Source organism: Ammodytes marinus (assembly GCF_949987685.1).
Source record: "Ammodytes marinus genome assembly, chromosome: 3".
Classification (NCBI taxonomy): domain Eukaryota; kingdom Metazoa; phylum Chordata; class Actinopteri; order Uranoscopiformes; family Ammodytidae; genus Ammodytes; species Ammodytes marinus.
Genome location: NC_137232.1, coordinates 12,380,326 through 12,405,843, shown reverse-complemented (window position 1 = coordinate 12,405,843; position 25,518 = coordinate 12,380,326). Strand labels below are relative to the sequence as shown.

At 39.4% G+C, this 25,518-nt stretch overlaps 2 protein-coding genes across 2 annotated transcripts; both read right to left on the bottom strand.

Moving 5' to 3' along the window:
- Nucleotides 1-780: 780 nt before the first annotated feature.
- On the bottom strand, nucleotides 781-7,735 carry treh (trehalase (brush-border membrane glycoprotein); the record flags this gene model as incomplete). The annotated part of the gene is given in 14 exon segments (XM_080024727.1): nucleotides 781-821; nucleotides 2,271-2,310; nucleotides 2,314-2,346; nucleotides 2,348-2,383; nucleotides 3,237-3,341; nucleotides 3,433-3,488; nucleotides 4,173-4,341; nucleotides 4,345-4,361; nucleotides 4,364-4,416; nucleotides 5,322-5,427; nucleotides 5,848-5,930; nucleotides 5,932-5,976; nucleotides 7,351-7,451; nucleotides 7,721-7,735. Coding segments are annotated over 14 exon segments (900 nt in total).
- A 1,204-nt stretch (nucleotides 7,736-8,939) lies between these two features.
- ddx6 (DEAD (Asp-Glu-Ala-Asp) box helicase 6) lies at nucleotides 8,940-24,522 on the bottom strand. The gene is made up of 14 exons (XM_080024709.1): nucleotides 24,438-24,522; nucleotides 23,070-23,710; nucleotides 22,903-22,966; nucleotides 21,972-22,076; nucleotides 20,831-20,960; nucleotides 20,146-20,292; nucleotides 18,969-19,063; nucleotides 16,867-16,989; nucleotides 16,607-16,735; nucleotides 16,068-16,184; nucleotides 15,172-15,235; nucleotides 14,097-14,198; nucleotides 13,571-13,753; nucleotides 8,940-11,330 (listed from the first exon to the last, which is right to left on the bottom strand). Exons 2-13 carry the CDS (start codon nucleotides 23,270-23,272, stop codon nucleotides 13,575-13,577), a joined length of 1,458 nt encoding a protein of 485 aa, XP_079880835.1. The 5' UTR covers nucleotides 23,273-23,710; nucleotides 24,438-24,522; the 3' UTR covers nucleotides 8,940-11,330; nucleotides 13,571-13,574.
- Nucleotides 24,523-25,518: the final 996 nt, after the last annotated feature.

Here is a 25,518-nt window from a genome sequence, read left to right as displayed (position 1 = left end):
AACAGGTCCGTCCGATAGTGGGTCTGGACTTCCACCTAAAAAAATAATAATAATGTTTTAATTTGTTTTGATTGGGTGGGCACAGCCCACATTTGGGTGGGCACGGGCACGGGCACCCTGGCCCCTGGCCACCGCCGGCCCTGCGGGCCCTTACCTGTTACTTTTTATTCGCTTGCTTTTATTGTCTTTAAATGCAATTTATTTTCATTTATTAATTGTAATCTCAATATTTTCTTACATCTTCATTTTTAATGTAGGTTTTGTATGCCCCGCTGTAAAGCACTTTGAATTGCCTATATAAATAAACGTGTCTTGCCTCATGAAACAAGCTAAGTAATACTGTTTGATCCAAATTCACTCCTGATTTGACTTTTTTTTGTTTAGAGTAGGATTTATATGTTATTATTCTCACAATATCTTCCTTGTTTTGTCTAGATGGATAGTCAGACAGACAGACAGACAGACAGACAGACAGACAGACAGATAGATAGATAGATAGATACTGTAGATAGATAGACAGACAGACAGACAGACAGACAGACAGACAGACAGACAGACAGACAGACAGACAGATAGGATAACTTTATTCATCCCCTTGAGGAAATTCAGGTATCCGGTAGCTCACATAGTCAGTCAACAGACAGTACAATTGACAAACAATAAAATGTCATCACTTCCAGTGTTAAAATAAACCAAATGACAGACACCTTTTCTAACACGGTTTCATGCTTCCTGTATTCCAACGAGTGTGAGCAGATCCAATGCCAGCCAAATCAAACTCTATAGTTGTTTAACTTCTTCCGAAGGCAGTTTGGATAAACCTTGAAAAAACAAGATGATTTTAATCGCTCAACAAACCTCAGAAAAGGCTTCATAATATTTGCTGAGCGACACATTATTAATTGCGTTCTGTTCTACATGCAGATTGGATTTGAAATTAAACTGTGGCTATGCGTCTTCAGTGCTGTTGACTCAGTCTTAAGTATATTTGGGGAAGACATGCCCCTTTCAGGTGTGATTGCCAGAAATACATATTAAAAATTCCAGAAAATTCATAATTTATCGTACAGAATACTTAGGCCCTGGAATCAGTTACTGTGTGATCATGTGTCACACTTGCTACAGATGAGACTAGAGGCAAACTGGCAGCAGCAGCAGCAGCACAGGCCTGGCAACATCACCAAGGCAGGTGCAACATTTATTTCTGATGTTTTTGGGTCGTTGGATTTTGAAGTCAAATGCTCAATGAAGTTCTGTCCCCTTCAAAACATATCCTGTGAAGTTTTTGAACTTGGACATGGACACTGATGGATGCAAATTGAATATTTATTTTCTATGAATAATGTTTGACAAATAAGAGGGGAGAGGACCAGAAGAGTTTTGAGCTTCTTCCTACCCCTTTTGAAAGAGAACGTACTATATTATTTGAGTTATTTATTTGTTAACATGGTGAATACATTGAATAAATTAATAATAAAAACACTGTGTGTAGCAATGTTTTTACAAGTTGGGGCCTGTTTGGTTTGCATTATGAACACACAAGGACACACATATGCTCATTTACTATTCTACTGATAGATTAGTAAGTAAATAAGTTTGGCAATTGTGGCTCAGCTGGTAGAGCGAGTCAGCCAATGACCGAAGGGTTGGCGGTTCGATTCCAGCCCTGCCACTTCTGTCATGGTTGTTGTGTCCTTGGGCAAGACACTTCACCCACGTTGCCTTGTGTGAATGTCGAAAGTAAGCCTTCTATCGGTGTACGAATGTGTGTGTAAATGGGAACAGGTCTCCCTTGCAAAAGAGCCTCCGGTCTCAATGGGATTTACCTGTATAAATAATACAGGTAAGAAATGCAGCAATCTGCCAGTAAAGACAGGTAAGTTGACTTCATCACAAGCAAGTTGCTGATAACATTGCTGGTTTAAAAGTCAAGGAAACTGGATTTGTGAATGTAATTACATTTTATCTTGTCTGTTACGCCAAAAAATGCATTTTGCTGAGTAATACTCTATGTACCGATAGCTTTTAATTATTTTCAAGGAAACTCCACAGGGCACATTCAAGGGAGCGGAAGTAAACACCCTAAAAATAGACCTAGAGGTTGAAATTATAACCTAGCTTCATTAATCTAAAATGTGTGTGATAATGCCTTTCCCTACTGCCTTTATGCACTTTAAGAAATAAACAATTTTAACACAAAATGAAACCATTTGTAAATTAACATTCGCCTAAGTTTTAAAGGACAATGTCATTCACTTATTGCCCTGTACCATGGATGAGTATGTGTTGTAATGGGGGCCATGCGTTAGACTAGTCCCACTGCTGCACACCCCCTCTCAGGGACGTTTGGAAGAACGTTAGGGAACTGGAAGGCACCACTCTCCTGTAAAGACATGGAAAGCGAAAAAAAATAAAATTAAATTCAACCTGGACAAGATGAACCAGCTAGTGCAGTGTGTGTGCGCCATCTGCTGGAGAACATAAGCACAGTTCATAACGCTCGTGTGACACACTTCGAGTGGGGCTTCTAAGCAAAGGGCATCAGTGTTATGTAGTCGCTGTCTAACAGATTGCACTGCAGGGAACAAGGGTAAACAACTTCTGCTGCTGCACACGTCATGTGCAGAGTGTACTTTGTGAGTAAGTAGCACATCAGCCTCCAGCCAGATTGAAGTGGCATATTATGCAGGTAGATTGAAATGTGCTGAAGATGAGATCAGCTAATGAGCTATCAAGCAGACCAACTGCTACATGAAGAGAAGTGAAGACCCAACAGGCAGGCTGAGTCTGTGGACATTTAAGAAAACTGTTTTATATTATGCGTTCAAATGAATTAAAATGTACATTATGCCATTATGTTTTTTGCAATGGAGTTGTCAAAGCAGGTGTTTATTAATGTATTAAAAATAAGTAAGCCAAAATCAACACCTTTAACTATGACCTCAGAAAAAGATAGACAGATGTATGCATTTCTGACAAATCAAAGGGCCAATCAGATTTTTTATTGGTAAAAAAATTAATAAAAATCTATGGCAAAGCTGTCATATGACACTGTGCTCTGTAATAGGCAGTGTTCCTGTTTTTTTAATCTTATCTCAAAGCAAAGCTGCAGCATTGCCAGAGTTAGATAACATAAAGCTTGGAGTGGGACAAATATGTATCTTGTCATTTGGATCAAGCGAACCAATGATCAATTCTTCCACATTTATTTGTAAATTAAAACCACAGAAGTCTACAGTACCAATATTCAGATACTGCATGGCTTTGTCTGCCATCTCAGGGCCAGAATATCCCTGTGCCCAAATAGGTGCATGGTTGGAGGAGTAAAACTCAGTGTGTTGTGTGTGTGTGTGTGTGTGTGTGTGTGTGTGTGTGTGTGTGTGTTGCGTCACCATGTTGCAGTCAAACCAGGCTCCGCTCTGAGCATCCCACAGCACTGACTGTGTGGCCTGCAGTCTCATCATAGGCTGCCGCTGAGTCACCGTCACCTGTCACAAAACAGCACATCACCGTTATGTAACACCACCAGTGAGGCGCTAAAAGCAAGTGGGCACACTAGAGTTAGAGCCACAGTCGAAGGCTTGCTTTAGTAGGCTACTGACCTAGTATCCTTTTAAATGAAGCAAGAGTCCTTTCAGTTTCAAATTCCCACACGATGAAATGAAACTAGTGAATTTTTCTGCTAAATATAATCCAAATGTTCGGGGTCAAAATTGTAATTCTGTTTTCTACTAGTCCAAAAAACCCTTTAGATTTCTCACAGTGCCGTTGCTGAATCTTTTGAGCCTCTGTCTGAAAAGCTCAGTTTTAGAGTCTCTTTAAGCACCGCCTTCCACACAACACGGTCTGCTCTGATTGGCCCTGAATCTAAACTGCCGGTTAAAGTCAGAGTCAGCAATCCTGGATAACACTTGACAAACTGTTGTGTGCGCGCTGACATTTAATGGAGTTTTTTTATACATAGCCTAGGCTCTATAAACGGGGCAGGTATATAAACAAAGGTGGCCCACAGTATTTAGCAACACGAACATGCCTGTTAACAGAGCCTTGTCTGTGTATTTGAACTGGAGTTTTTCAAAATCATAAAAAAAAAAGAAAAAGAAAAAAAAAACTTGACAAGCATTCTCCCAGAATTGTTGACTCCACCTTTAAAGGCAAGCTCATGCACTGACCCAGTATCCAGTGAAACGAAGCTATAGTCCTTTCAGTGAGGCAGAGCAGAGCGTTGAGGTCAGTAGGCAGGATCAGACTGGTGTGTGTCTGTATGAGGGAGCCGCTGTTGTTGTTGTTGTTGTAGCCATCACTGTCTATAAACCAGCGGGAGGAAAAGTCCGAGCCAGACTAGTCTGCACCGGCTTTCAATCCATCCACAGCTGCTCCTTATGCTCCGAGGGCAAATACAAAGACATGAGTTTACTAAAATGGCCACCACAAATCAGCAGCTAAAATGTGGTTCTTGTTGTATGTTTGGTGTGTTTACTAGATGTGGAAAAAAGTCAAATGTGCAGCTTCTGAATAACATGTTTTTTTTCCAGTTTTGCCCCAAAAAATGGAAAGTCTCTTCCAAGGAACTGCTGCTCAAGTCGGTTATTTTATATGAATACAAACTTTTTTTTTACATAAAATTTAAAAAAATTAGAATTGAGAGCAAAATTGTTCAGCAGCAATGCGGAAAAAAAAAGTGTTCGACATAAAATATTCATAATAACAACAACGTACTGAGGTGTTGTCAGAGCCAATTTGTACTTTCACAGATGATCCTTGAATCCAGAGGGAATATATTCCACTTTCCTGCTTATGAAACTCTCTCTTACTCTCTCATGGAATACAATTGCCATATAAAAGGTTTCGTTCATGCTCATAAGGGGAGATACACAGCCTAGGCTCTGTAAATGGCCATGAAAACAAAGGGGTCACACAGCTAGCAACATGCCCGTTTACAGAGCCTAGGCTGTGTATCAACACCAGGATTTTTTTCAGCGTGCCGCACACACAGTAGGAGCACGTATCCGATCGTGAGGAGAGATTGACTGATCGTGACAAAAAGTGATTTTGACAACAAGCAGAATCGTTGACTCCACCTTTAATTCCGACTACTTTCCACAACCATTTATATCATTTCACACAAAAGCTGTGGGTTGGGGGGCGCATTCTAATTAAGCATGTTAGAAAAAAGACAGACACCAGAGGCACAGAGACATAAGTACTGATGGTTTGATGTTTAATATGCATTTTTTTTCTTCCTATTCTGGAGGGGACAGTAGGCAGCTCAATGATGGGAATAGAGTCTGGCAGGATATCAGCTCAGGCCTAAATATCACCTGAGGAACTCATCATCCCCAGTTGCTTGATGGTAGCTCTCCACCATTAGAGTGAGAAATGGAGGCTGGCTGCGCCTTACATAATCCCTGCGTTCCAATCCCCATACTTCCCTACCATTTAGTACAAAAGAAAAAGATTTAGGATGTCCCAATACATGCATGTCAATTGTTGTACGCCAAAAATACTTAGATACCCCACTAACTCCAATAGCATTTTGCAGTATTCGTCTTTATTCTTGACATTTCTCGACCTAATGAAAAAAATCTTCCTTATCTGATTTTTTTTCTCTCTTCTGTACTTTAGTATGTAGTTTAGTAAAAAGAAAAAGTATGTGAATTGGAACGCAGGGAATAAATCCGCCCTGCGTTTGGACCGAAGCCATATCTGTAGGAGGGATACAAAATATATATTTATTCGACTAATCCCCACCTCGCTCCCTCCCGCCTGCCTGGGTTACTAAATTACTTATTTAAAATGAGCCTTCTGAGCAAAGCTGGACTTTTTCTCCAGAATCACTGACTCCACCTTTAATGCTGTGAAAGATAAAAGGTTCTTTGAGGTTGATGTTGAGAAGGTAGATGAAGTTCTGAATTATCCGGTAGGCCGTGTGTCATCTCTGACAGCAGGAGGCTGTTGACGGCCCAGTAGGAATCCCTTAAGGAGGCGGGCGCACACACACACACACAGCGCCCAAACATCACTAGGCTCGTTCGACCTAACTTTCAGCTCGTCTGGAAAGTAGACGAGAGTAGCCGAGTGCAGTCGGGGGAGTGACGAAAATGCCTGACTGAAGCCGGACAGCTCCGAGTCGGAAGTAGCGTCCTTGTTGCGGATGCAGTTCGTTTTCTAGTTTTATTTTGAAGGCCTATTAGAAACATATTCGCAGGAGAGTCACACATGCTATAGTCTCGCAAAGCCAGACCAAACTACAGCAAGTAGTATACACATGCTACAACCGATTAGAAGCAGAACACAACACAAAGACGAGTAAACACTTTAAAAGCGAGGGGCATTTTCAAAACAAGAAACGAGATATAAGCTAATATCCCCATTCCCCACACATCTTTATCTTTCTTGTTACTTTACTAGAACACCTACTTTTAAGTGATAAAGAATAATTTACAAGAATAATTTACAAATCCAAATAAAGGAGGTTTAGTATTTCTCCCTTCACATAACGAATATGATCGGCCTAAATAAAGAAGGTCTAAGAAAAGATCCCTTATTATTATTGTAGAGATGGATATGATGAACTGTATTATGATGTGTAACAAACAAACTACTTGTTGTAGTTTTGGTCTGGCTTTGCGACACTAGGCCTACATGTAAAATACAATTCCCAGACCATTTAGATCACTTGAAATAAGCCTATGATTTAATCTTAATGGTATAAAAATCACTTCACCAAGATCTTATGTGACTCAAGTTTGTGTTCACTTTTAAATATATCTATACAGGAGAGTTACACATCCAAATTATTTCTATGTCAAGGGTTCAGAGGTTTAACTCTGATTAAGTACATTTCTGCTTAAATGCATATTGTGGTGGCCTAATGATTAAACATAAATTAAAATCAAAAAGAATGGATCGTAATTTAATTTTGAGCGGTGATGTCAGACTTTTGCCTAACCAATTGGGGAAACGCATCAAAGGCACGAGGTTTAAACTCCCAATTAGCGCTCAGCTCCGCCTGTCAGCAAGACGTTTCCCATCAGACATTTCGCTCCCGCAGCCCGTGGGGAGCAACTGCAGCGACTTGCTCCAGTGTCTGTGTCCGTCTTGATACCGCGGGACTTCAGAGTCTCAAGCAGCCGAGCCGCAGCCAGCCACGGGTGCAAGTGGGACAAAAAGTCTAACCATAATGCAGTGCGCTCAGCAAGACGAGCGTCATAATTGCGCAGGTCTTAGCAAGACGGCGACAGGTCGAACGAGCCTACTGTCTTTGACATGACACATGGGTGGGCTGTCTGTGATCTCTTGTCACTCTAGACAGACAGACTGGGAGACAGGCTTCATTAATTAACTCACCAGTAGTGGAGTTCCCTGAAGCGCCCCCCAGGCACGATGACAGAATGTGGGGCGGATATATGCGAGGAGAGCTCTGGGTGATCTTTAACATCACTGAGGATCTGGAGAATTTTATTTTTAACATAAAATCGTTGGATTCCATAAACGTGTACATGAGTTTCAATTTAGGGCCAACTAATGATGATTTAACTATGGGCTAAAGGTGGAGTAAGCTATTCTGGAGAAGGCTTCTTGTCAAGACGAAGCACTCAATACATTTTCTTAAACCCCCAAAAGTAATAATGATTTCAGGCATGTATCTCACCTGTCACCTGGCAGTGGATAGGCACTCTGCCCACGGGCACAAAGCCAGAAACGAAAACCTGAATACCATAAGGTTATACATGTTGAGATACTGTCTGAACTGAGTAGAAGCATAGTGACACCTAGCTTTAAAAAAATAATCAGTAAAACAATAAAATGGCAGGTCAATTAAAAAAAAGAAAATGTATGCCTTTGTTGCCACCTACTGTATAACATGCAACTACAAAAAATATAAATAAACATTGTTAAACAGTAACAGCCCATGTTTAAAAATTTTAAAATTGGCAACCAGTCCATGGACATTATTTTAAATGAATATGCTGGTCCTTGGCACAAAAAAGAGAAAAGAAAAACAGACAACACAAATGAAGTAAATTTCAGTGAGCTTTATTTTCAACAAAACTTTCAATCGTATCCAATAATATTCATGACCTCTTTTTTTTTTTAAACGTAAGTCCATTGTAAAATTAGCGTCACTGAAAAATCTGCCAATTAAATAACGACCAAATTTCAATTCAATAAAAAGAAAAATGAACTCAGGCTTTAACTTCACTTAAATTTGGAGAATTTTTTTTTTCATCAAATAAAACTCCACTTGAACATTTCTTTTGAAAAATTAAAATAAAAAAAATCCAAATTTAAGGGCAACTTTTTCAAACCTCTTTTTTTTTTAATACCCGTTACCATAATTTGGGATCTTTGCGATCATATCCTGTTTTTGTAATGCCCAAAGGCTCCTCCCCATTTTTTTTTACTGATGCATCAGTTTGAAAATATATCCTTAATGGACGTCTCACATCCTCAATGGAAAAATTTATAGAATTGCCCAATTATAAACAAAAGCTGTGTTAAGATCTTAGAACTATCAAGAGAGGATAAAACATGTGCATCAGGGCAGCAAGAACGCCAAATTTAACAACCCCACAATTTAAAAATGACCTTAAAGAATGAGACAATTTAGTAACCCAAACTATGCGAATTATTCACCCAATCTAAAGGGCAAGATGCTCTTGTCTCCGTCTTTAAGGTTCTCAAAATGGCAGCCAACTAGCAGTAACGCAGCATCCCATGAAAAGCTAGCAATACGCTCAAATCTTGAAAGATCGTCAATTTTAACCTTGAAAGCATTTTTGCTGTGGCCATTACTACCAGTGGGCTGACATCATACAGACAGCTGCCAAGCGTCTGTGCAGTTAGATCCCTGTTCACTAAACTAATGCTTAATATAATTTGGATTTTTTTTTTTTAGACAAATCCCTCCCTCCCACCCAAACGAACAATAAGCCAAAACAGCCAAATCAGGTGATCAAGTATTCCAGGGGACAGCAATAGAAAATAGTGAACAGGGATCTTAAGTCCTAAACAATGAGAAATAAAAAGGGAATGCTTCAACTGATCAACATTGTCACTTTTGTCATCTTTTAAAAAGAGCTTAAATTAAATGTGCTTCAAATAACACTTCTCATTGATTAGAACAGTTTAGAGCATCTCACCGTAACTAAGGGAACCTCATTTGCAAAAAGGTTTTTACCAGAACAAGCGGTCAGAAAAACCTTTTTGCAAAATGAGGTTGTCGTGTTGCATAAAAATGCAAAAAAAAATTGTATAACCCACAAAAATACAAAAGCAAACAGGGCAGAGAAATAAGCCATACACTCAGCAGTGTGAAGTGCCCAGGGAAGTTTTTTTTAAACAAGCAGTCTGACTAATAGTACATTTGTAATTCTCAATGCCCATTCCCCTATGTGGCATTTTCTGTTTTTTTAAATATTCTGCACAACCATTAACGTCACTCTTTTGGGCCTCACGAGTGTACAAAAAGCAGTGCAGTCAGTTGTATTGCCTGAACCCATCTCTGTGCGCTAACTGCAGCCCAACCTGCTTTAGTGAGGCATCCTTTGTTAGCTTGTTTTTAAGTATAGCCAGCTAACTAGCAATGCACAGAAGGAATTCCTGCTACATTTTAGGTCAGATGGTTCATTTTGATGACAACATTTTTCATAAAGGGGGGGGGGGGGGGACAATAATTCCACAGCTCCCTCTTAAGCCTCTAATGTAGCTGTGCTTAATTATCAACGTAACAGCTTTATACCTTCTCCCCGAAAACAAATTCTCTGCCGTTTTTCAGCTGCACTGCAGCGAGTAGTACTACTACATGATAGAATATTATTTTCTCTTTTTCCAACAACACTCACTGGAGATCTCAGAGTGTCTCAAGTCACTTACACAAGTTAAGGCTGGTGACAACAAAGAATTCATTACTCCAATGCACAAGCTTTGACAAAGCCATCTGTCTAGACTGAACACTTAACACTGGAAGCAGGAGAATAAAGGGCAACGATTGAAACAATGTCAGTTCAAGTGCAGCTTTGAAGAATTGCACTGGATCAAATTTGGGAGGGGATAAAAAGATTATCAGTGATGAACTCTTTCATCCAAACACATGTCATGCACTAGGGCATTTAAATGTTTTGGGTTTTTCTTCTAATAAACTCTGCAATTTCTAAAATTATAAATAAATTCACAGGCCAATATTGCAAAGATCAAAAAACAAACAAGTGCTAACAAGAGATAAGGGGGGGGGGGGGGGTTGTCATTTTGTCAGCCAGCCTTTTGGACTTGTTTAAAACAATCTTAAAATTAAGGTATATACACAAGGTGTAGGGGCCAGCGCACACATCGGCTGCATTTTCTTGTAGAGTTAAAGTACGGCCATCCATAGGAAGGTGAAACAAAAAAAAAAAACAAAAAAAAAAAAGAATCTTTCCTACGATTCAACTCCACGGAAACGGGAATCCTCATGACTCATTGTGTCGAGATGCTGCTTGTTCATTCTTAGTGTTTTGATGCTGAAGACAGAGGAAAGTTTCTGGGTCTTTTTTTTAGAAGCAACTCAGCTTCTTTCACAAGCGACTGGACAGTCTGGCTGTTCGTTTGTTTTCTTGGTAAAAATCCAGCATCTCTGTCCATGGAAAATCCCAAATTTGTCCTCATTTTATCAGCCAGACTCAAATGCAGCTTAGCCAGCAAATAAAGGATAATTCAGACCAGCCTCCATCCTAATTAACTCCATTCTTTGCCAACAGAAAAAGAAAAGAGTCATGAATCCACCTATGTAGTCGGACGTTAAATCAGCGTGGCAATTTTTTTTTAACTAGGTGAATTTTTGAGTGTGTGGTAATGACGTGAGCGAGATGACGGATAAAAATGCAAGGGTTATTACTTTAGAATGAGTTTGTACTGCTTGTTAAGGCACTTGATACAAATTGGTTAAAATTTCCAAACTAAAAAGTGAAGGATGGAGGGTGTCGTACAGCGGTCTGTTGGTGCTGGCTTTGTGTCAATGGTGGATATGAATTATATCACGATGTGCATCATCAATATATTTTTTTTGTTTCCGACTTGCGAGTGTCTCCCACGCTTTCCTCTGGGTGCTTTTTTGTCTTCAGGTAAGTGGTGGTACAGCAGCACAGAGCCTTAAAAAAAGGCAAAATGAGTTCTTCCGAAACGCATTGTCCATCCAAATACACATTCCTTATGGTGGCATCCAAAAAAAAAAGAAGGACAGGAACTGTACATTAAAAAAAAAAAATTAAAGAACTCCAAAGATGGGGGAAGAGTGGGGCAGGCGGGGGCCGGGCTGGAAAGGTACAAAGGGGAATGGAGGATGGATCCATCTGTAGAGAGAGAAGAGTAGAAAATTAAACATTAGACATTATGGCAAATTGATATTTAAAAAAAAAGGTGCTACAAGGAATGTTTCTGAAACAGTCTAAGTTTTCCTTTGATGAACATAAATTACATGTAACAGCAAACAAAACCATATTTTTTTATATAGTTTTTCTTAGAGCCTTTGTCCGGGTAATTTCACCCATGAACAACAACTGTGGTCGTAAAAACACTACCAATTTTGTCTAAATTTAGTGCAAGAATAGACGCAAAATGAAAGTTCCTCAGAGCACCCTTAATCAACATTTACTATTGTAGCCTATTTTATTACTGCCGCTGTCGGCACTTTTAACCGTGTATGCCTTTCAGCGGTACAATGACAAGAAAACGTCTTTATTTTAGGTAAATACAACTACAGGATCTGACTCCATTTTGGCACACACATCTCTATGTCGGGGCAAACATAAACTTGATCGTGACCTTACTATTTTTAGAATTGTTCAACAGAAAAACCCTTGAAAATGAAAGAACATCCTCCCTGCAGCTGGTTGAGATTGAGTGTCTGGCTCAAGGACACTTCCATGAGTCTCTCTGTTGTGGGGCTGCCTTGAACACAATCCTTCAAGCTGAAAACTGTAACATTGTCAGAGTAACAACCGCATTAAAAAAAGGACAGTTTGAGCGAATGGAGTTATTGCCGATTTCTCCAATGTTTTTCATGTCTTACAAAACTAAAGATTGCCTTCGACGTGTGTATAACAAAAAAAAGTCTAACAACCCTCTTATTAGGGGACATTTTTATTTGGCACAGTGTTTCCCCTAGAATTTTTTTTAGGCCCGGTGGTAAAAGCTGATAAAGAGAATGCGCGCGGCATGCGTACCAAATTTCTAGTAGAAATTTACCAAAACTAACCGTATTATGGATGAGCCTCTTTTGACAGCCCGCTACAAATTAGGGCATAGGGTTATGCCTTCACATTCAGTACGTTTGTACATTTTGTGTTTCCCTCAGGATTTTTTGAGACTGCTGGGGGAGAATGGACCTTCTAGTGGGGTCTTGGGGCATGCCCCTGCGGAAGAATTTTTTACTTTTTTAAGTTAAATGCATCAATCTGGTGCACTTTGAGAAGCTAAATCTGATTTTATTTTTTTTGCTCTGTAAACAACTGTCATATATGTCCTGCCTAAAACAATTTTCTGGAATAATTTGGAGACACAAGCCATATAAACTATTGAAGAAAAACACATGGATATGAAAATAAAATACAATAAACAATAAACACTAAGACCTAATATAGACAGGTATGTCCTGTCTAGTATTAATTTCTGGAATAATCTGGATCATGAAACATTTCATTTAATTTATCAAATATTCATTTAAAATAAATGAATTAACCTAGGCTACACATCATGATTAGCCTAGCAATCAAAATGTGTGCAAAATAAGCCAAATTTCGTATTCCGACCATTATATTTCATGTAGCCTAGTTCTCAATTTAAAACATAAAAATAAAGTAGCATTGAAAATACCAAAAAATAAAGCTTGTAGGGCTACAATAGCCTGCTGTTCAAGATAACTTGCTGCGCTGTCTCAGCTGTTGATACAGATTGGTTGCCACGGCAACGTAGCGACTTTAGCTTTCTAAATTTTGCTCGGCACTTTTTCCTGTTCAACTCCCTGTTACTGAGTCCTAAATATCTCCAGTGTAATGTCTGCTGGCTAGTCATGCTCCTGCCATGGACCTATAAAGGAAGGTTATTTCTCGTCAGTTTCCCTGTTTGACATGTGCGCTCCGAATGCACACGTGCATCGCGCCGCACAGACAAGACAAATACAAGTAAAAATAAAAAATTCACATTTCTTTTTTTTTACAGGCCTGTATAATGGTAGGGGAAACACTGGCACATCAGGAAAGGCCCAACATGACAGTAATAAATACATGTGCTGTGTGTTAGTAGTGACACTGATATCAGAAAAGTGAAACCATCATGGCATTATCCTGAAATCATGGGCGTATTACTGTGTGTGTGTGTGTGTCCTCAAAAGCCAAAAAAAATAATAATGAGTGTAATAGTTGTACTATCCTGTGAACAGTTGTAGGCTCAATTATTTGCAACAAAAAGTTAAAGATCAAAAGGAGAAATGGGGCTCACAAACTACTTGTATCGGGCCCAGAGTGTTGTGCTCACAGCCCAGCCTAAAAGACAAACATACTTGTGTGTGTATAAGCTGTCAATGTGTACTCACTGGATCATGGCTTGAGGATCTCTTCACCAGTCTCGCTGTGGTACTCGGCCACATACAGGCTCTTGTCGATGATGCCGGGGATGGGCTTGATCTCCGTCCCCAGCTGCTCCTCGATGCCCTTCAGGTTGAAGCGATCGTCGTAGGTGATGAGGTTGATGGCCAGACCCAAGTGTCCGAATCGGCCTGGTAGTAAAAAGGGAAGTGAGGGTTTGAATTGTTGTTCTTATCGTTAGCTACACAAAATTTTTTGTAAAATAAAATGCTGGACCATCAAAAAAAATTATAATGCTATTATCGGGGAGCTCCGGTGGCGTAGTGGCTAGAGCGTGTAGCATATCGGCTCTGGCCTTCGTTGCAGTGGTCGCGGGTTCAAAACCGACCAGTGGCCCTTCACTGCATGTCATCCCCCCCTCTCTCTCTCTCTCTGTCTCCCCATTTCAACTCTGTACTATCCAATAAAGCTTGAAAATGCCAAAAAATATATATTTAAATAAATAAAATAATGCTATGCAATATGTGCACTTACCAGATCTACCAATGCGATGAAGGTAAGTTTCTCCCAGCTTGGGAAAGTCAAAGTTGATCACGACATTCACGGCTTGAATGTCAATTCCTCTTGTGAAGAGATCTAGAGGAAATAAAGCAACATTTAAAACACAATTAAAATGAACAAACATTTTACAAGTATCTGCAGAAACCCATACAAGTCAATACAAACAAACTAAAAATTGCAAAACACGTATAAAGTGGACACATGTGGAGCATGTCAAGTCTAACCAACAAGGAAAGTAATTGTGTGAATGCTTTATTACAATTGTTAAGCCTCACTTTCGTTTCACTTTCTATAAATCCTCTAAGTCCAAAATGGTAAAATAAATAAAACTCCCATTACCAATACAATAAGGCACACAATACACTGTTAGTCCTCCTACATGAGCTCATTGTGATCAAACTCTGGCACCCACTTTGGCTGTAATCAGTGTGCACAGGCTGTCTAGCTAAACTTATCAAAATATTTCCATTGCTTCATGATCAGGTGGGGTATTCCTGTAACCAAATGGAACCAGTTCTTGTACAGATCTCTACACAGCCTGAAGCCTAAAACACATTAACATCTGATGTGCAAAGTACTTTCTATAACCCCCCCCCCCCCCCCTCGATTGCCTTTTGGCGACTTTCTCTCTCTGCATGTTGGTATTGGCACACATGGCCAGCTATTACCTTTCATTTAAAAACAATTTAGGTTCTGCGTTTGTCACCATAGTCAGCATCATTAGCTCAATGGAGGATGACATCACGCTGCTTTTGGACAAGAACTCAAATGCTGAAGGAGCCAAATACTTTTTTTTTAAACTAGAGAAATATTACATCTGGCAACTCGGTTTAAGAATCTAGGTCAGCTGGAATTTACCTTGACAACTTGTTAAAAGATAGGGGCAAATATATTCAAATAATTTGAACCATAAGGTCAGTGGTGAAGTCTGCATGCATGGAATAAAAAACTTACGGTCGCACAGTGCAATCTGGTGTTGATGAGACTCAAATTTTTTTGTATGTACTTAAAACGAATGTATCAGTTGTGCATTTAAATGGCCACTCACCAGTGCAGACAAGATTCCTGCAGAGGCCGTTTCTGAAGTCATGGAATACACGGTTGCGATGTTCCTGGGGAGCAGGAGAGAGAGAGAGAAATGGTAAATGGACTTGACTTGTATAGCGCTTTTTAGCCGATTTTCTCAGCCCCAAAGCGCTTTTACAATTCTTATCACATTCACCCATTTATACGCAAACTATTACACCAATGACAGTAGCTGCCATGCAAGGTGCCCTCTGAACCGTCGGGAGCAATTTGGGGTTCAGTGTCTTGCCCAGGGACACTTCGACATGAGGCGGGGGATCGAACCTCCGACCCTGGACTCCAGAGGACGATCTCCCAACCCACTGCCATCCCACCAGAAAACAACATTTAGATGACACATTCACTCATATCGGCGCTAGGCATCTAATTCACATGAAGACACGAGTACAGAGCAGCCTGTCAAGTTATCCTCATGAACGTATTTGACAGTAAAATGCTATTTATTTTTTGCAGTAATAGAAAAGCATGTTGTGTAAAGTTGCACTACTGCATTGCCGTAAAAATGATACTAAGTTAAAAGCTGAGCTGCAAAACAAGGCTGTAATGTGAAAACATTTCAGGTATTAAAGGACAACCTGTAACATTAGATGACACTTAACAAGACACCTGGACATATAAAGTTTCTCATTGGGAAATAAAGACTGGTAGAGGCAGCAACAGTCCAGGAATAGCGTTGGTGTAAACTATACCAGCACGTCAAGAAGAGGCACATACACATCCACACAAGGTACACAATGTAGCACTAATGCACAGTGTCGCAATAGTAGCCACGGTTCTAGCATGCATCCATCAGTTCCAGTGTATTTTTTAAGTTTATTTTAAGTCTCCGGTATCGGTGAGGCAGAACGTTGCGCTGACCTGTCTCATCTTGGCATGAATGTAGAAACATGAGTAACCGAGCTGGGAGATCTTCTTGGCGAGGAGCTCGACTCGCTGAGACGAGTTGCAGAAGATTATAGACTGGTTGATCTGGAGCTGAGGAAAACAAACAAACAGAAGAAAAGCCTGGTCAAATCAGTGTTTGAAATGTGAAGTGTACAGCAATTTCTATCTTGTATCATATATAAAACTGCTGTGTGTAGTGTTCAATGCAACTAACAAAAAAAAAATCAACTAAAATCCAACAACTAAAATTGCAAATGCTGCTTATAGTTTTGTAAAGCATTTTTTTTTTTATGATTTAAAAATAAATTAAAAAAAGGACAGTTTACATTATTTAACACTAATAGAAAAAAAAGTAAATGTACCCGAGTTAGCCGTAAAATCTAGCTTTCTTCGGCTATCCTATTATTTGCAATAAAAGCCTGCAGTGTAGTTGGCCTTTAACAGTGTTGTTTTCATGACACGACTGGAGTTAATTAAACTGGGATCAAAGAGTGCAGGGCGGCAACACTTACCCTGGAGAACAGCGTGTTAAGGCAATGGACTTTTTGCCTTTCAGTGACATAAGCATAATACTGAGTCACACCCTTCAGTGTGAGCTCCTCCATCAGGTTGATCTCATAGGGCTTCTGCAAGTACGAATTCTAAAAAGTGAGACATAAGTTATGTTAGTGTTGTGCTACAGATTATGAAGGCTTATTGGCTGATAAACAACCTTCCCCCTCAGTGTGCATGTCTTTATTAAAACATTTATTCTGCTTTTTTTTAAACCTACCATGAACTTCTGCACACTGAGAGGGAACGTTGCAGAATAAAGCAGGATCTGCCTCTGTTTGGCCAGGTAGCCCAGCATCTCCTCCATCATCACCACAAAGTCCTGGGACAGCAGTTTGTCAGCCTGTGGGACAGAGGGACATTTGAGGAAAGGCACATTGAGAATAGTCTCAATCTGCTGCTGAACAAGGCAACCTGTGTCAAATACGTTAGCATGCTTTGGTCTACACATCCATTTTGCCACATTATTTGTATTGTCGTTTTTTTCTTCTTCTTTACAACATACACAAACAAATTTGCGACGGATCCATTTTTGCTTTCCTCCTATTTCACAATCAATACGAAGCACTGTTAGGACAAGCTTTCTAGGGAAGCAATCAAGCAACATAAAACCAGATGGATTTATTAAATAAAAGTTGTTTATTTAATAAGGCAAGTTTATTTATATAGCACAATTCAGACACAAGGCCATTCAAAGTGAGATAATAAGGTTGATTATTTTCCATAATGTAATGATAATAATTGAACTTTCATATATTTTAGATTCATTGCACACCAACTGAAATATTTCAGGTCTTTTGTTGTTTTAATACTGATGATTTTGGCATACAGCTCATGAAAACCCCAAATTCCTATTTAAAAAAAATTAGCATATCATGAAAAGGTACTCTAAACGAGCTCTTAACCTAATCATCTGAATCAACTAATTAACTCTAAACACCTGCAAAAGATTCCTGAGGCTTTTAAAAACTCCCAGCCTGGTTCATTACTCAAAACCGCAATCATGGGTAAGACTGCCGATCTGACTGCTGTCCAGAAGGCCATCATTGACACCCTCAAGCAAGAGGGTAAGACACAGAAAGAAATTTCTGAGCGAATAGGCTGTTCCCAGAGTGCTGTATCAAGGCACCTCAGTGGGAAGTCTGTGGGAAGGAAAAAGTGTGGCAGAAAACGCTGCACAACCAGAAGAGGTGACCGGACCCTGAGGAGGATTGTGGAGAAGGGCCGATTGCAGACCTTGGGGGACCTGCGGAAGCAGTGGACTGAATCTGGAGTAGAAACATCCAGAGCCACCGTGCACAGGTGTGTGCAGGAAATGGGCTACAGGTGCCGCATTCCCCAGGTCAAGCCACTTTTGAACCAGAAACAGCGGCAGAAGCGCCTGACCTGGGCTACAGAGAAGCAGCACTGGACTGTTGCTCAGTGGTCCAAAGTACTTTTTTCGGATGAAAGCAAATTTTGCATGTCATTTGGAAATCAAGGTGCCAGAGTCTGGAGGAAGACTGGGGAGAAGGAAATGCCAAAATGCCTGAAGTCCAGTGTCAAATACCCACAGTCAGTGATGGTCTGGGGTGCCATGTCAGCTGCTGGTGTTGGTCCACTGTGTTTTATCAAAGGCAGGGTCAATGCAGCTAGCTATCAGGAGATTTTGGAGCACTTCATGCTTCCATCTGCTGAAAAGCTTTATGGAGATGAAGATTTCATTTTTCAACAAGACCTGGCACCTGCTCACAGTGCCAAAACCACTGGTAAATGGTTTACTGACCATGGTATTACTGTGCTCAATTGGCCTGCCAACTCTCCTGACCTGAACCCCATAGAGAATCTGTGGGATATTGTGAAGAGGAAGTTGAGACACCAGACCCAACACTGTGGATGAGCTTAAGGCCGCTATCGAAGCATCCTGGGCCTCCATAACACCTCAGCAGTGCCACAGGCTGATTGCCTCCATGCCACGCCACATTCCCGACCAAGTAATGAGTGCATAACTGAACATAATTATTTGAAGGTCGACTTTTTTGTATTAAAAACACTTTTCTTTTATTGGTCGGATGAAATATGCTAATTTTTTTAGATTTAGATTTTTGGTTTTTCTTTACTTTTTTGCCAAAATCATCAATATTAAAACAATAAAAGGCTTAAACTACTTCAGTTGTGTGTAATGAATCTAAAATATATGAAAGTCTAATGTTTATCAGTACATTACAGAAAATATTGAACTTTATCACAATATGCTAATTTTTTGAGAAGGACCTGTACATGTGACTTGTATAGAAGGTGATATATACATACATTTTGATTGAACAAAAGCATTGTACTCACTTCATCGAGAACCACCATCTGCACTTTGTTGACTTTGGCCACTCCTTTCTTGATAAGGTCTAAGATCCTCCCAGGAGTAGCAATGACCACGTGTACTGCAGAAGAAATAAATCACTGGTTAAAATGTATTAAAATCTAAAGGATTTGCACTGAATACTGGCAGTGTTATCACTTTGCTGAGGATTGAAAAACACAAAGTTGCCAGTTTATTTGAAGTATTATATCAAAATCGTATGTTCAATATTCAGCAACTACGGTAATGACAGAGCAGTATAAAAAGCTTTATCCAATACTCCAGGAGAAAAATGTGGCAATATTCACTGAGACACTGAGCGTCGTGTGTTTTGATGGGATGCCATATGTCAACCGCTTTTAGCCATAGTGCCCCTGACTCCTGGAACAGCCTACAACATACAATTAAAATAAATACACTCATATCTGTTAACCAATTTAAAAGTATTATTTTGAATCAACCCCCCTACACTTGTAACTGTTTTAATTAGGCTATTATCTCTTTCATTCAATTGATCTGAATGTTTTAAATTGTTGTTGTCTGTGTGTGTGTGTGTGTGTGTGTGTGTGTGTGTGTGTGTGTGTGTAAACTTGTTATGTATTCTCATTGTATATTGTGTATCTGTACAAACTCGACGTCATTGTAAAAGAGGGTCACCCCTCAATTGATCTTTCGAGGTTAAATAAAGGTTACAAACAAACAAACAAACAATTGTCAACACCCATTTGCCTGCCAATAATTTAGCTGTACAGCAAAAACAAACCGATTGCGTCGGTTAAGTACATATAAGGACATTTGAACAAACAGTGGAGTCAATAACTATGGGGCCGTGTGTGAACTGCTTAACGAATACTTCACCCATACAGAACCGGCATTCTATCATTATAAAATTACTATTATAATAGAATTAATTAGGTTTTTCTTCCCTCAGTCTTCCCTTGGCCCAGCTGTCCTGTTAATCCTAACCTTATATTTTCCCATGTGTGATGTCACACATGGGAAAATGTAGGGTGAGAGTGAGACCATAAAAAACTCTTTCTGCCTTTTCTCAGGCTAGGATGATCCGATTAAAAAAATAAAAATAAATCACATTTATTCTATTTAGGATCTCAGAGTTCAATACACCTTCATATTTCCACCGGTGAAGTAAGACTTTAAGTTTACCCGTTTCGTCGAGTCTCATGATGTCATCACGTAGGTTGGTTCCACCTGTGGTTGCCATAACCTTCACTCCGCCCATGTGTTTGCTGACCTGGATAGATATTTGGCTGACTTGCAAAGCCAGTTCTCTGGTGGGCACTATGACCATAGCTGGAAGAACACAAACATTTACCAATACTGAGAGCTTATAAATTAAGTTAGGTTTTGTCTTTATTTTTGTCAATTACACACACATGCAAGGTGAGTCACACATGGCAATCAAAATTACTTTAGCAATTATTCTTATTCATTTAAAAAAATAAAATGTCTTCAATAAACAGTGAACTAACAGTCAGACATATTACAAAAGAGAAAATGCCCCTCCATAAATACACCTCTGGCAGTTCATGAATTCTTAATCCCAATTTGACCATGTGATCCAAATTTTATCAAATCATAACAAAAAATGAAAGTCAGAACAATTAAGAGGTAGAAACTGCATCACAGTGTCAATAGAAAATCATTTAAACAGAATGGATGATCATTCAATAAATGTTGAATTCAAATATACGCATAAAAATAGGGCTGCAACAATTTTTAACGTGGATTAATTGTAGGAATATTCAGATTCAACTGCAAATCGAGAGAGTCAAGGGTTTCTTTCTGATATCTACTAGAAACAATCTATGACAGAAAACAAGCCTCTCACCTTGTATGCAGTCCTTCTTCAGGTCAATGCGTTCAAGTAAGGGAATGAGGTAGGCTCCACTCTTTCCCGTGCCATTCTTGGCTCTGGCTAAGATATCCCTGCCTGACAGTGCAATGGGAATGCTTTCCTCCTGATAAAAAAAACAAAACAAAGCAAAAAAAACAGCAGTCAGTGATTAATACACAATGCTACTTTCAGGTCATATCCGGCACATGTTAAATTATGATTTCTGTGACATAGCATTGAATTGAAAAGTTTGGCCGATTAAAGTAAAATTTAGTGAGACTGAATGAAAAGTTAAATCAAACATTTAGTTCATGCCATTTACTTAAAGCAGTGGTCTGGCATTAATGATAATGTTAACGTGCAAAAAAAATTATAATGACAGTAGGTGACCATGTTTAAAGTTTTATTTGATTACATATATAACACATTCACGTGTCAACATTTGATAGTGTGAGGTACTGCACAAAATGTAATTTTGATCTGAGAGCACTAGAGGACATTCATGGGATCATGGCGATCGATACTAGTGGTCAAGAAATGTCAGTCTGGTCCAAAGTGGAGCACTTAACAGGCAACTGACAATGCCATGCCCTGGAGCCAGACCGAAAGCACTGCTAAAAATAGTCCGGTTTTTATTTTGTTTTTTTATTTTATTTGCTGAATCACCCGATTCTGTCAGACCAAAACCCAATTCTAATACTGTCCAATTTTAACTACAAACACCCAGATTTAAAACATTAGAATTAACCTTGAACTACACTATGTACCTTTGGATGTGTGTCGGATAAGTGACCATTTTCTAAGGAATATTATCATAACTGATAAACTTTACTTACAGGAAATGTGGATCCCTGGAACACTGTTTGAACTTAGAAAGCTACCTAAAAAGTAACTGTTTACAGCAGCAGCGTCCAGAGATTTGTTAACAAACGTAATTCCTGATTGGTTCCAGGTGCCTCAAAATAATTTAGGTTTGATTTATGATAGAAGTATTCAATACCAAGAACTACATGTACAGAAAATATGTTTTGTAAACCAACTGCAAGCTCTGCATATGTAAACAAATCCCCCTCCCCTTGGAACTGCATAGTGCACCTTTAAGCACTGCAAAACCCTTCATTTGTCTGAAATGTACCTGGATTGGAGATGGCTTTTCCCAGCCCATCTCGAAAATTCCCATGAGCAGCTCCCTCTTTAGGCAATAGTCTTCAAACTCGTTGCCTTTAGTTGCAGTCACATCCTGGAATTATGATGAAGAAATTTGATTATTAGCACTTGGTTTAAAATATGTAAAACAGACATCCAACATTGTTGACAGAATGGATTATTTCCCCACTGGCAATTAAATAATAAAGTTATTAAAAACAAAGATTATAGACAAAAGTGTTTAGAATCATCTTAACTCTAGTCACATTAAATGCCTTTCTTCATTCTAATCGGCAATTTGTATCCGTGTCATCAGTTTAATCTGTAAAGTTGCGGAGCAGGTTTATTTTACAGCTGAAGGCGAAGCAATGCTAAGAACCCTCAGACCAGTGCAACTGTTACAATGAAGAGGAAAACTTTTTAAAGGTTTTTATTACCATGACTGAGTGCCATACTGGCATTCTTATGACTATTCTGCAAGTACATGCCAGGAAAAAAATGGGACCACAAATCATACATCAAAGGGCCATAATACGGAATGTCTTTTAAGGCATAACAACAGTTATGATGGATACAACTTTCAGTTAATAATGATTATTTATTGCAAGCATTCAGTTTTAAAATAGAGATCATAACACAAGGGCGAAAGTTATAATTAACACCTTGTTTAGGGTAAAAGTATGCATAAAAAAATGCACTCTTCATAAAAAATATTCATACTTAGCAGGATTAGATTGCATGATCTGTAAACCAACAAATGACGGTGGGTGCTACATTGGCTTCACATTGTGAAGATATGCCATATATAGTTTAGCATTCTGAAGACTGAATAACATTAGCAAAAGGACAAGTGAAAAGCAATATTACAAAAAAAAAATTAAACTTTCAATTCTACAAAAGTAGTGTTAAGTTATACCAACCGAAGTTCTCATCCTCATGTCTTTCGCGGGCAAATTCAATTTTTTCTTCCAGTCATCTCCAGGCCTGTGGAGGATAATACAAATATAACTAAGCATAAAAAAGGAATTGACTGTAAAAAATTGTGCCAGAGTCAAATTTCTTGGAATTCAAGTTTCATGTAACTTACTTAATGACAGCGTTAGTTGTTGGGGCCGGCTGGGAATTGCCATTGTTGATTACACCTTTCAACTGGTTAATCTGCTGCTGTATAGGGCCGCCCCCTCCCCCTCCTACACCTGGCGGTCCAGCAGTCTTCACCGGGCCTCTGATCTGTCCATTCTGGTTGGACAAGCCCAGAATCACTGGGTTCTCCGTCCGTGCGATACTCATGGTTACCTTGCTCGGCTTATTTTGTCCGTCCCAAAAGCAATAAAACCTCCCAACAGTCTCCAGATGAAGTGGGTCCACTCAGCTGGGACCACTTCAGAATGTCCTTCTCCCTCTTGGGATTTTAATAACTATCCAAATGTAAATTGTTCAAATATTTTGCCTTGGCAGGTTCCTCAATAATATAGTCGTTTTGTGGGACATCAAGTGTCGAAAAAAAAAAAATCTTCAATTTTAAGAACTTCTAAGCAATGATTTATTTTTGTTAATTAGGGCTTAGCATAAGATGTCATTTCCCATCGTTTTCTGGAAAAAACAAAACCATACACCAGTTGGGCTTAGCTAGCTTTCAAGTATTGGCAGACTGTTCAGCTTGCCATCTTGTACAGCTTAACTGAGCCACTGCGTCCTTTCTTAGTTTTTTTTTTCCCTCTCCAAATCCTGAAACACACGAAACACAATGTCAGAAACAGAGCAGTGACGAAAAATAGCAAGACAACTGAATGACGGTGGTGGTAAAATACAATATGCATTTTTTTATTTGAAGGCTAGGCTAGTGAGACCGAATCCAGCTGATCAATAACTAACGCTACGTAGCTGGCCTTACGTCAAAAGTTACGGTGACTGGTAGGGACATTTAATTAACCCCTGCCTGTGTAAACTTTCGTACATAAACGTCAAGTCAAGCACATTCAGCAAATTGTATGTTCGTTACAGACTGTGACTGCCTGTGTATGTGAATGACTAGGAGTATTAAATGTCTGTTAAATCAGACTACATTACAAGAAGCTGCGTTAGCCGACATCTGGCTAACTAGCACATGAAGCTATAGCTCAATGCTAATGCTGTGCCGTTTCGGTAAGAACCGTTCCGACACAGCATTGAGCATATTTATACACAATTGGCTTGTTAAACCGCTTGGGGCAAATAACTACTTGACACATTCACCGTTGTTATGTTTAACCTATAAACCCATAACAAACGTCAAGTTATATTGGAGCTATATCGTGCTACGTCAGCTAACGAGCTAACGTGAACCTGCCAGCGATTGGGAAATTAATTAGCTGTTTAAGCTATCTGTAAAAGACACGACAGGCTATGTGGAATATGTGGCCAATAGCTAAAAAACGTCCACAGGTGTAACTCGTATAGTTAAATACTCATTTACCTTGAATAACTGAAATAACCGGTTCCCTATGCGGTGTTTGTTGTTGACTGCGAAAGAGTCTTGTCAAGCAACCGTTCAAGATGGCTTCCTCTCGTATTTGAGCCCGCCCCCGTCAAACTAATCAGCTGATTTAATTTCAAATCAAGAAACTTAACTTTTAGGTGTCCTTTATAAAGGACACCTAAAAGTTAAGTTATAAATATAAATATAAATATATATAAATATGGAAGCCCTAAACTAAACGGACAAGGAATTATACATTTAATTAGTATAAATGATAACAATTAAATGGGTTAGGAGGAAGTTAGAACCATAGATTAGTCTGTATCAAAAGTCTCCACACTATCCATTTTTACATCAGTGTAATAATAATAATAATTGATAGGTTTTATATAGCGTTTTATTGCCTAGGCACTCAAAGACGCTTTACAGGGTTCCTGGTTCAATTCGTTCACACACAGTCATACCGGTGGTGGTTACGAGAGTAGCCACAGCTGCCCTGGGGCAGACTGACGGAAGCGTGGCTGCCATTCAGCGCCAACGGCCCCTCCGACCACCACCTCCTCAATCATACACATTCACACAAGGCAAGGTGGGTGAAGTGTCTTGCCCAAGGACACAACAACCATGACACAGGTGGCCGGGCGGGGATCGAACCACTAACCCTTGGATCGTTGGCCAACCCACTTAACCACCTGAGCCAGATAATGTAGGTAGGCTATCATGGTTGGAGCCTATTAGGCCCAAGACATTTAAAAATATATAGGCTATGTTTTTGTGTTAGGCTACACTTGTTTACTGATAACACATGATGTATCAATGTCTGTTATCTATTTTATTGCTATTTGATCTTATTAACTCACTGCTGTCCTTCACTTGACCTCTATTTGTCTGTTTGATGCTTTTTGAAAATATAGGCTAGACCCTATTGGTCTAACATTTTAGGTGCTGTGTGTGCTTGTGAATGGGGTGAGCTCTACAAATGAATTGCCCTCGATGAGATCAATAAAGTTGTCAAACCAAATACAATCTATTTAGCTAAAAGGTGTCACTGATCTTAACCAGGGTTTTATGTGCAGAA